The 11368-nt window shown below is 58.9% G+C and overlaps 1 protein-coding gene across 1 annotated transcript in view; it reads left to right on the top strand.

Moving 5' to 3' along the window:
• Positions 1 to 9880, top strand: part of LOC113213519 (uncharacterized) — a 12310-nt gene extending 2430 nt beyond the window's left edge. The window contains exons 2-7 of the mRNA XM_026432614.2: positions 6769 to 6995; positions 7089 to 7204; positions 7558 to 7739; positions 7833 to 8265; positions 9372 to 9500; positions 9655 to 9880. Coding sequence (XP_026288399.2) covers positions 6769 to 6995; positions 7089 to 7204; positions 7558 to 7739; positions 7833 to 8265; positions 9372 to 9500; positions 9655 to 9728 — 1161 coding nt within the window. The 3' untranslated portion in view covers positions 9729 to 9880. The remainder of the gene's footprint in view (positions 1 to 6768; positions 6996 to 7088; positions 7205 to 7557; positions 7740 to 7832; positions 8266 to 9371; positions 9501 to 9654) is intronic.
• Positions 9881 to 11368: the final 1488 nt, after the last annotated feature.

Raw genomic sequence — 11368 nt, 5'->3', positions numbered from 1 at the left:
CCCCCCATCCTGCCCCACCCCAGCCGGCGCCTTTGCTCAGGCAACATTACTATGCATGACTCGGCACTGGGTCTGCCCCACAGTCCAGACCTTACCTCTCAATCGCGATCGATTTAGTCCAACTTCAACTTGCCCCCTCCTACTCGTGGGGACGGACAGACGGACACACGGACCTCTTTATTGTCATGCTAAGTTCCACTCGGATGTCGTGAAAGACCGTCGCCCCGCCCTTCGAATGTCTTGTCTGGAGGAGCCTCTCCCCCCTCCCCCTCTCCGTTTCATCCTCCAGAGGGGAGAGGAAAGGGGGGGGGGGCACCAAGGGCAAGACAATGCAGCCATAAAACGTCTCTGGCCCAGGCTTGCCTTTCTCTGAGGTTGCCTCCTCCTCAGTCATTGCGAACCTGGACGGGCACCACCCGAGACCGAGATAGAAGGGTTGCAGACACACAAAAAGAGGGAATTTGTGTATCTGTCTGGCAGAGCTCGGAAGGCATAGCTAATTTTATTGCTGCTGACTTTGGCCAGTGTATTGATTTCCTTTATTTTTCCTCAGATAAAAAGTGTTGGGCCTTGACTAGTCTTTGTTTATTTTTTGGCATGGCGTGGTGGTTGGTTCGGGTGGGGTGGGGGGTGGGAGAGGGGATTTACACGGTTCTGTGAAAACGTGTTTCAGTTTTACGAAGGTGCGGACACAAAAGCGTTTAGGTTTAAAAATAAAAACAAAACTATTACAAGGCAAGAGGGCGTTGTGGCGATTGTTATTTCTAGGGCTTTGTCACACTTGCCAGCATTTCATTCTTATCGTTTTTTATTTTTGTTGGCAATGGACTTGAAATCCGTTGACGGTGCTAATGACGATAAGGCACAGAGGCGAAGTGCACACCTGGCGAGGCCCTGGCGAGGCCGGCGAGGACCACCCACGGCCTCTGCATGGGCAGCAGCGAGCAGCAGGGCCACAGCCTCTCAGGTATCGGCCTCCTGGACCAACAGGACCACCTGGGAGGCCGGGGAAGGGCAGGGAAGGGCACAGCGCACGGCAGGGGTGGGGGGGTGGGGGGGCGGCAGGTGGTGGTGGAGGAGACCGGCCAGGCCTGGCCAGGTGAGGGGGCCCGGGGTCCGGACTCCGGACCACAACAACAGCACAGCAGCGTCCCGACGGCGGCCGTGGAGCCGGTGAGGGACGCGCCGTCCCTCCGTCCCAGCAACACACCACCCCGAGCAGGTCGCCGTACCCACAAGAATCGTCCAACATGCCCATATCCCTCTCAGGTGGAGGTGTGCACCGTGTGGTGTGCACACAACGGGCGTACGGAGAATTCTCACCTTTTACCCTTGAAAAGGACCCCAAACCAGCTCGTTGCGATGGGGGAGGAGCAGTTTGGAGTCGTTAGTCCGGCGCCGTAGGGGGCCATACCGGGAAGGAGGCGCGTCCGCAGGGAGCCTCGAACCTTCAGCAATATGGCGAATTCGAAAAAGGAAAAAAAGTTCTATTTCTATTTTTTTTTTTGCGAACGAAGCAGTCCGATACGGAAACAATAACAAAGTGGTCGTGTTTTGACAAGGCGTCGGGTCAGGGTGATCATAGGGATATCGTGTGGCGGTTGGATATCCTATTGTTAGATAGAGAAGGGCGTAGGAAAGGGGCGGGTAAGGGGGGTGGGGGGCAGCCAGACACGGGGGAGAGGGGACAGTCTCAAGTGTCGTGCTCTCCAGGTGCGGTCGATGGTGTGGGGATCCGCCTGCATGCGACTCGAATGACCTGATTGTACTGTACTCCACCGTATTGCACTGCAAACAATGGAACAACACAACCACAAATCAGATTTTAATTTGCCAATTTAAATCTACATCTTACACCCCCCCTGGCTATGCTGTGTGTGTACTGTATTCCCACGGCTGCCATTCGGCTGCAGATTGCAGACCTGCGCGAGAGCACGATGCAGACGCACGCCTGATTGATAGTGACAAGTCATGTCCCCTCGAGTGGCAGCCTGCTGCTGCCCCGGCTCTGCCCCGGCCCGGCTGGCTGTTGGAACTCATCGAATGTAATCAAATCTGGCGTGAATAATGAAATGCATTGGCGGGGCCTGCTGATGCAGAACAAGCCAATGGCAGATGCACCTTAAGAATGTCTGTCTGTCTGTCTGTCTGTCTGTCTGTCTGTCTGTCTGTCTGTCTGTCTGTCTGTCTGTCTGTCTGTCTGTCTGTCTGTCTGTCTGTCTGTCTGTCTGTCTGTCTGTCTGTCTGTCTGTCTGTCTGTCTGTCTGTCTGTCTGTCTGTCTGTCTGTCTGTCTGCTTGCCCGCGCCTACAATGGAGACTTTCCTAATTAATGTGACCTCTCCCATCGTTGCCGCGATGAGTGCGTCGAGCTGAGGACGCTCTGCAAAGTCAGTCTCAACAAGACGAAAACGAAGAACACACTTTATTCTCACGGTGCGAGTACTACCCGGTGTGCTCCCAAGCCTCGTATGTACGACAGCAGACGTTTCTTCTCACTTCACCTTTTGCAAACCCGCATTTTTTATGACTTGGTGGCAGCACACATATGCAAGGACACCTCGCTTCTCCTCGCCGTTGCACTGCTGCGTCGTTGTGCGGGAAAGTATTCGAAAACATCGCGTACAGTACAACGCCAGGTACCACCCCGCCGCGGCGCGCCCAAAGGTGTGCCGGCGGGAGGCGCCGGCGCCGTGCCCGACGATGTGCTCGGCGCGCAGTAGAAGAGCCCCCCGGCGATTGAAAAGGTGTTGGACGGAGGAGAGGAGCGGCGCGGCGGCGTGGCGCGAAGCCGAGCCAGCTGGTCGCCGCGCCGGGCTGGGCGGCTGCGCGGCTTGGATGTTGGGCCATACATGGCCACGCGGGTACGACTGGTATGGGTAGCCGGCGCGGCGGCGTGGCGCGGGGCGGGGCGGGGAGGAGCGGGGCGGAGCGCGGTCCGGCGGCGGCGCGGGGGACTCACGTACCGTCACACCCGCCGCGCGCCAACCCGCGAGCCCAAGGAGACACGCGCTCATGCAGAGGTCGACACTCAACGTCCAGCGGGTATTTCGTCATTCCGTCTTCCTGATTTGTTATCGTCACTTTTGCAAAGTTTTCGCAATTTAAAAAATATATGCATGATTTAATAATCATAAATGGCAATGAAAGTCGCTCTATCTAACCAACACTTGCGTTGCAGCATTGGCTTAGCGGTCTGTTTTGACCGGTGGGCAAGTAATCGCAGCACCCGAAAACCACAGCGTGTCCTCGCGTGATGTAAACGAAGAGCTACACTCACTACCGATTGACGCTTTCCATCGACACATTTTTGTCTGATGACTCGTTTTCCCGGAAGGCGCTGAGAGCAGAGCCCCGGAGCAGAGGTACGGAGCCAATCAGCGCGAAGCTTCTAGGGGCGGTGCGGAGAGGCCGGCCGAGCAACCGGGCGAGCGGTTCAGAGAAGGAGTTGAGAGTGACCTCGTTTCCAGTCCTGGAGCGGCCGCGGTCCGGCGCTGCGCGGGCACTTTGGCTCCGCAGCTGCAGGCCGCAGCTCCCTCACCTCCTGCTCCAGCACCTCCTGCTCCTGCACGTCCTGCTGTTGTTTGACCTTCTGTTCTTTCACCTTCTGCTCCTGCACCTTCTGCTCCCGCATCTCCTGCTCGTGCACCTCCTGCTCCTGCACCTCCTTCTCCCACTCCTCCTGCACCTCCTGCTCCTGCACCTCCTGCTCCTGCACCTGCTTCTGCAACTCCTGCTCCTGAACATCATGCTCATGCACCTCATGCTCCCGCTTCTCATGCTCCCACACCTCCTGCCCCCGCACCTCATACTCCAGTGTCCACCTCCAGTGTCCAGTTCCAGTGGCTCCAGGAGCGCCCGCGGCCTGGTAATATTAATGGCCAGGGTGCGGTGGTAATAAAGCTAATACGAATGGCAGGCCGGCTGACGCTGCGCTGACGCGCGACCTCTGCCCCCAGAGCTCGCCGGTGGTGTCGGTGGCATCGTTCAGCGGACTCGACACGAGGACACATACAGTATTCAGTTTTTGTTTCGCCTTCTGGGAACGGCTACGGCCAGCAGCAAACCACTCTTGGGAAATTACAGAACGTTCGTGTACATACACGAGTGCGACGAGTGCGCGCGCCCGTCCTCTTGTGTGTGTGTGACAGAGAGAGAGAGAAACAGAGATCCCCTGTGGGCAGTACCCGCCCTACCGCCCCTACCGCCCCCCACCCCTCCGCTGCCCGTGACACCCCACCTGTCCGGGAGAGAATGGAGAGAGACACACCCCTGTTGCTTCTGCTGCTTCATACACACGAAAAGAAAAAAACAGAAGGCCCGTCCGACGCTGTTTTTCTGGAAATCCCCACGCACACCTGAGCGAATGAACTGGTGTCTGTCTCGTCTGCCGCCTCCTGCTCGGCGGGGTGCACCTGCACTAGCCGGACCGACCGGGGCGGCGAGACGCTCAGCCAATAAGTCTTGATCGATCACTCCGGCCCGGCCCGGCCCGGCTGGAGGGGGCGGAGCAGCACTAAAGTGGCACCGCGGCGGCGGAGCAGACGACGCTGCGCACCCCGCGACCTCTGCGGGCGCGAGCAGCTCGACCAGCTCCCCACTTGTGACCAGTTCGGCCCAGACGATATGACCCCCACACGACGGCCGGCATAGCGTATGCCGTTTGGACGAGCGTTACGTCAGCCTTTGGAGAGGGTGTGCTCATGCTTCTGGGCGCCCCCAGGACGGGTGGTGGCGCGGCGGGGAGGATGGTCCTGGCGGAGAACCGAACGGGAGCCGCAGAGAGAGCCTGCGGCGCGCAGCTCCCGCCCCGCCGGCCCGCGCCGGGGTCTCGGAAGTGGATGTTATGTACTCATCTATTTTTGTTATCTCGACCAGCCAGTCGGTCGGCCCCACCGAGTATAGCCACACGCCTCAGGGAGGGCGGCGTGCTGTCCGCACTCTCCTAGAGGTCAGGTGAGGTCCAGGACTTTGCGCTGTTCGGCTGGCGTGGCTCCGTTCGGAGCTCGTCACCCTGCTCCTCCTCCGCCTCCTCGTCCCTCCCTTGCTCCCGCTCGGACTGATTAGCCAGCTAAAGCCGACACGCGGCTTTGGTCGCCCATTAGACGGTCGTTTGGTTCCCCGCAACTCTGAGCGCGAGCCCGGGCACATACGTCCTTCTTAATGTTACACTGCTGTTAAAGAAACTATAAGGAGGACGTCTTGTTCGGACAAATCCTATGCATGTCTTTGTTATTTCTCTAAACATTTTTTTCCCGGGGGCGCGATTTCTATCAGTTTGAGCGATAATCTGACCTCTCCCTGCCACGCTTTGCGGTGGGCTCCTAATCCATCAGTGAGGCGAGGTCACCCCCGTTATGAAACTCGAGAGGAGGGGTGGCAGGGTGGCGTTGGTGGAAGCGAGACGCCAGCGGCGCAGGTGTGGAGTTTCGTACGCGGCGGGGAAGGGGACGGGGGCGGGGCACTATCTGATGGACGGGGTGGTCGCCGCGCGGGTCGCTCTGGCGGTCAGAGGAACTAACGCACCGCGCCCGGCCACGCCCGGCCACGCCCGGCCACGCCCGACCACGCCCCTACTCCCCGGCTCGCACGTCACGAGCTGGTGGTGCGAAAGGGTAGTGCATCGGGAATAGGGCGCGCTCGGTAATTTTAGAACAGAAAATACGATGAGTGGTTTGTTTTCCCCCCGTCTCATACAAGTTCCTTGGGGGGTCTCCCTCTCCCCCCCTCCCTCCCTTGTGGCCAGTCGCGGGAACGTGGTGGAAATGAAGTTTTGGAGTCTTTCAGGAAGAGGATTTGCCTTTTGTAACAGCCTTGAAAGTCGTCCTGAAAGTTCCCAAATTGCACCTACATCAGTCAACCTTTGTTCCTAGTTCACCGTGCTGTCCTCCCCCCTCTCTCCCCCCTCTCTCTCGCTCAGTGTGTGAGGGGCGGGTGCGAATGCTCATCCCCGCGCTGCGCTGCGCCGCGCTGCCGTGCGCGCCCGGCCCTTTGTCCTGCTAATAACGGCCGCTCGGCTGCGTTCGCGAATAACGCCCCACGCCACGCCGGTCCCTTTTATGGCCACGGCGCGCTTCGGACGCGGCCCGCTCGCTGTCCAGCGCACCGCCATTACGCCCTCACATTACGTACACGGGGAAAAAAGTCGGGCTGGAAATTCCTAACGTACTCTTTTCTTGTTATTAAAAAAGAAAGGAAATATTATATTGTTGAAATGAAAAACTTTGTCAAAACTCTGTGGAGCCATTCGAAGGCGAAGCTGCTCTTTCGAAGTCACGTTTCTATGGTTTCTGTGTACAGAGCCGCGCCCAGCCTGCTACCGTGGGCGGAATTGATAAAGGCTTTTCCTCATACAAACATATCTGCACGTCGGAATGGAAGTCAAAACGTGAAGTGGCCACGAAGTGCGAGAGAGACAGATCGAGTCGCGGTGGCGAGTGGCCCAGGTTTTTTGGGGGCCAGGGGGGAGGGGGGGGAGGGGCACTTGGGCCAAGTCACGGAGTCCCGCTGTGATGTGATGGAGCACTGCAGCACCGTTAACCCGACCACTGCCCGACCCGACCGGCGAAAAGCTCGCGTATACACGCTTCCTGACATTTATTTCCTAAAATCCTGATTTATTTGAAGGTTTTCCGTTTTTTTCCTTGAATTTTTTAAAATTGTCTTTTCTTTGATTTTTTTTTTCTGATTCTTTCGGTGGTTGTGTTTTGCTTTGTGAGTAAAGTACATCTCGCTCACGTGTGCTAACTCCAGCCTCCCTCTGCTTGCAGGTGTGGCTGGTGGCGGCGCTGTGCTGCGCGGCCGTCACGGCCGTGCCCGCCCACGATCAGGGCGGCCACCACCACCTCCAGGGCGGCCACCACGGCCGGCAGGACGGCCACCACGGCCCGAGCCATGGCCGGCAGGTGCAGGCCGGCCGCTGCGGCGAGCGGCGGTACTGGAACGCGAGCCAGCAGAGCTGCATGGACTGCACCCAGTGCCCGGAGCTGACCATGAGGTGAGTGCGTGCGGGTGATCTTCTTGTATCGACACCTGTCGATATCGATCTAATCGATCTAATCGTTCGCTGCGTGTGTCTCTCTGCCTGCAGGCCCTGCGATGGGTTCCGCGACGCCAAGTGCGCCCCGCTGTCCAGCCTAGTGATCGACTGGAGCTGGCTCAGACAGCAGCAGCCCGCGCCCACCCCAGCCGACCGCAAGAAGCATGGTGAGCCTCGCCAGAACCGTTTCTAAACTGCAGATGGACAGTCACGGGCCATTAGTCACTAGAATTATCCGTTCTTCTACCTGGCGGGCGCCGCGTCCTTCCTGGATGCCGTACCGCATGCAGGCGCGCCTGCGGGTTGCCTACTCGCGCTCGCGCAGCGCCCGCCAGGAAGAGCCCACGTTGTCTGCGTGTGCCTGTGGTACGGTAGCGCGAGAACCTTCGGCCCGCCTGTCGTAAATCAGAGCAGTGGATCGCCTATCGAACTAAATTTCTTTGCTGTAAAGCTGGCTAATAAGCTGCTCAGGTTTTCGGCGCGATATCTAAATCTCTGTGTTTTTCGGACCGTCCTGCAGGCGGCGTGCACGAGCGGATCAACTCGCTGACCGAGGCGGAGGCGCTGCTCCGGGACGAGCTCAAGCACATTCCGAGCCGTGACAAGATCGTGGACTTCGGCGACGACTACATCCTCCCGGATCACCCGCGGCAGCCGCTGCCGCACAAGAAGCAGACCCGCAAGAGCAAGAAGGCCCATAAGGTAAGGCTAAAGACCGAGCGTTCGCGGCACACGTCGACACTTCACTGTCGGTAGCGTTGTCATTTCAATAACACGACGACTTCCTCCACGCAGGCCAAGCCGTTCGGAGACTACGACGACTTCGCCGACTTCGGGGCGAGCGGGGACGCCGTCGGGGACCCGGTGAGCGACGACGAGGACATCGCGCAGGCCGTGTGGCGCAAGAGCCACCGGGCGTCCTCGACGGCGGCCCCGGCCTCCACGGCCGCGCCGACGACCACCACCACGACCACGGCCAGGCCAACCACCATCAGCCTGGTCGAGGACTTCATCGTCATCAAGGAGGAGCAGGAGGCCGCACGCCCGGACCTGGACGTCGTGGCCACGACGCAGACCTTCACGACGGCCGAGACCCTGGTCTGGGACTGGCAGGCCGGCGTCCTGGTGGCTGCCGTGTGCGCCTGCCTCCTCTTCTTTATCGTGGCCGCCGCCTACTCCTGCCAGCACGCCTGGCACTTCAAGAAGCTCAAGAAGAACCTCGACGCCGGTGCACCGCGCCCGGCCACGCCCGGCCCTGCCAGCACGCCTGGCACTTCAAGAAGCTCAAGAAGAACCTCGACGCCGGTAAGGACCGCCCCCGCCACCATAGTGCACCGCGACTCGGCCGATCGGAATCGCATAAGGTCTGGGCGCGCCGAGGAGAAAGTAGCATTGGGCGCACGGGCCGGGCAGGGAGGTGAAGGGGGAGGGGAAGTTGAGCCCAATTGGGCGCCCCCGCCACGCCCCGCCACGACAGCTTGTCCTTATTCTGCGCGCTAAACTTGTAAAGTGTCTTCCGTGAGGCACTTATTATTACACCGGAGAATGGAGGAATGCGTAGTCGTGGTAGGGGAGGGCGGCGGAAAAGAGAGATAGAGAGAAGGGCAGAGAAAGAGAGGGAGCGGAGGGAGAGGGAAGGGAGGGATGTGTGATGGCTGAGGCGGGCGAGCTTCCGGGCTACGCGCGCGCACACTTCCGCTGGGGGACCGTCTCCTCTTTGTGCCTACCTGCGCCGCTCGACTCGCCTCGGCCCGCCTCAGCCCTACCCCTTGCCTCGCTCCATCCTGTACACGCTGCATCCGATAAACATACGATGGCATACTCGATGAGAGATAATGGATGGAATATCGATGGCATTTTCGGCTTGTTCTTGGCCAATCAATCAAACAACTTTTGTTTTATCATTTATTTATTTTTGAGTTTTTCACCATAGTCATTCTTTAGTTCCCAAATTGTCATTTCATTTTTCACTTAGGCCGGCAATACTGCGGCATTTGGTACCGATTGAATACCGCTTCCATTGATGGGGCAGTTTCGGCGGACAGTTTAATCGTGGCGGTCGTTACGGTGGACGATAAAACGCGTGCTGTTGTGACGTCCATGGTCTGTTAGCGGGGGGGGGGGGCGGGGGGCATCATCCATCACCTTCTGGCTCTCTCGAACGGGAAGTCCCCGCCCCGCACAGCGCGCGGAGCGAGCCGCCACAGAGCCAGCGCCACACGGCTGTCGAATGGGTTGCCTACCCGCCGGGCGACGTCCCGCGCGACGGAGAGACGCGTTGTTTCGCTTCACACGTGGCTACCCGCCTTCAGCTCCTCTTCTCTTCTGTTCCAGACATGGAGGAGATCTCCGCGAGGCTGGCGCTCATGTCCGGGATGGGCGCGGAGCACTTCCAGGACACCGGTGCCACGCCCACCGTCATCAACGAGAAGGCCGGCGGCGCCGCGTTTCCAGTGAGAAGAGGTAATGGCCCAGGGCCGGCTGTGTAACACCTCTGTCTCAGCGGCAGAGGCATTCTAGCGTGAACCCACCTCCACCACCACCACCACCATCATCATCATCATCATCAACATCGTCGTCACCGTCATGGTCACTAACATGGGATTTGTCGGTGCAGGGGACCACCTCCGCACCGGGAGACAGCAGAACGACTACAGCGTCGCCACGGGGCCCAGGAAGACGCGGGTGTGAGCGCTCCGGCACCGGAAAACCTTTCTTGTACAAATACAGTAGACGCTTTCATGCCACACTATCATTCATCTGTAAATAAATTATTGCTGAACTGTTTTGTTAGACATCTGAACGGAAATCCGAAAATAAAACGTCAGAATCATGTTGGTTAACACTCAATTTTATTTGCTGTTACTCCCATATATATTTATCTTCAAAGGAAGCCAACGTAACACACGCATTGAAAATGTTCGAGAGGTGTACAGCACATGCAGTACAACACTTACATGCAGTAACACTTATTTAGATACGGTGGTACATGAATTGTGTCGAGTCCAGGGTTGGCAGAAAAGTTAGGCAAAACCTGTCGGAGCACAGCTCAGTGGAGCCTGCCTGCCGCCTGCCTACTAGGCAACATCCGGACACGTGCGCAGAGGAGGTGTTGCCTGGTAGGCAGGCAGAGATACCTCCCATTCAGCAGGTGTGATGCGGCGATTTTTTCCTTATTTGTCCGTTGAAGAAAGACAATCAAGAATCGTCTTCTTTCACATAGATTACTTTTTTGTGCTGTGCCCGAACCTCGGCCCTATCTCAACGCGAGCCAAGGCAGGCGCCCCAGCCGCACGCATTCGAATGGCACACAAGGAGCCCGCCGCTCGCGCGGCCGGGCCGCCGTTGCCGATGTGGGCCGAGGGCGGGGGCGGCCTCGGGAGCCGTCCGGGCGGGCGCGCTCCGCTCGGGAGGAATGCCCGCAATGCCGTAGCTATGTCGGCAATGCCGGTCAGCAGTCGGGAGGCGTGTGCCAGCACCCGGGACGCACGCCGCCGAGGAGGTGGACCGCGCGCTCCGCGCACACCGCGGATGGTGCCGCCGCCGCCGGGAGCACTGACCACCGCGAGAGGGAGGGTGGGGTCTCGGCAGCTCGCGAGAGAGAGGCGGGGAGGAGAAGGGCAGGGCGCGGTGAAAGGCGGAGAGCGCCTCCTCCTCCTCCTCCTCCTCTGGGCTCCGCACGGAGTCATTCCCTGGCGAGTTTGCGAGGGAAGTCGTCGGGGACGCGGGGTATCGCCGCGGGGGAGCGCGCGGGGTAGCCGCGCCACGCCGCTACCCCGCGTCGCAAGTGGGCGCCGGAAGAGGGCGCTGGCGGCCCGGTGGGGGAGGGAAGGCGAATAAGCGCGGGGCGGCCACCGCGGGTCCAGCCAGACCCAGAAAGGGCGCAAGAGCCTTTGCTGAAACCTCACGGGTACTAGGGAAGGTACCGGGTCAACATGAAGACTCAGGTCATCCGGATCCACACCGGTGCAGCAAAATTGTCCCACCTATTTTTCTCCGACCTGGTGACTTTTCCAAAATCCCAAAAAGTGCTGTCCGACCCAGGTTTTGTCCGACGTAATTTTCTCCGACCTCGGCGATATGCTGAAATCTGAGAAAAATGTGGGGTGTTCAAAGAGGAACATGCTTCAGAAAAAAAGAAAATGGGGAGTACTTTCCACATTTAACGCAGTCGTTGGCGACTTCTGTGATGGGAACAGCAATTTGAAATTTGGTGGCCAGGGGACCCTGTCCAGGTGGCTGGTTTTGTCCCGCCGACTTGGTGGTTATACTGGGTGGTCCACAGAGCCCTTCCTTTATTTTGCTTGAGGGGGCAACATCTCTGGGAATCA

This window comes from Frankliniella occidentalis, unplaced genomic scaffold (assembly GCF_000697945.3).
Source record: "Frankliniella occidentalis isolate FOCC.00 unplaced genomic scaffold, Focc_3.1 Scaffold1, whole genome shotgun sequence".
Lineage (NCBI taxonomy): Eukaryota > Metazoa > Arthropoda > Insecta > Thysanoptera > Thripidae > Frankliniella > Frankliniella occidentalis.
This window is presented reverse-complemented; position numbering and strand designations above follow the sequence as displayed.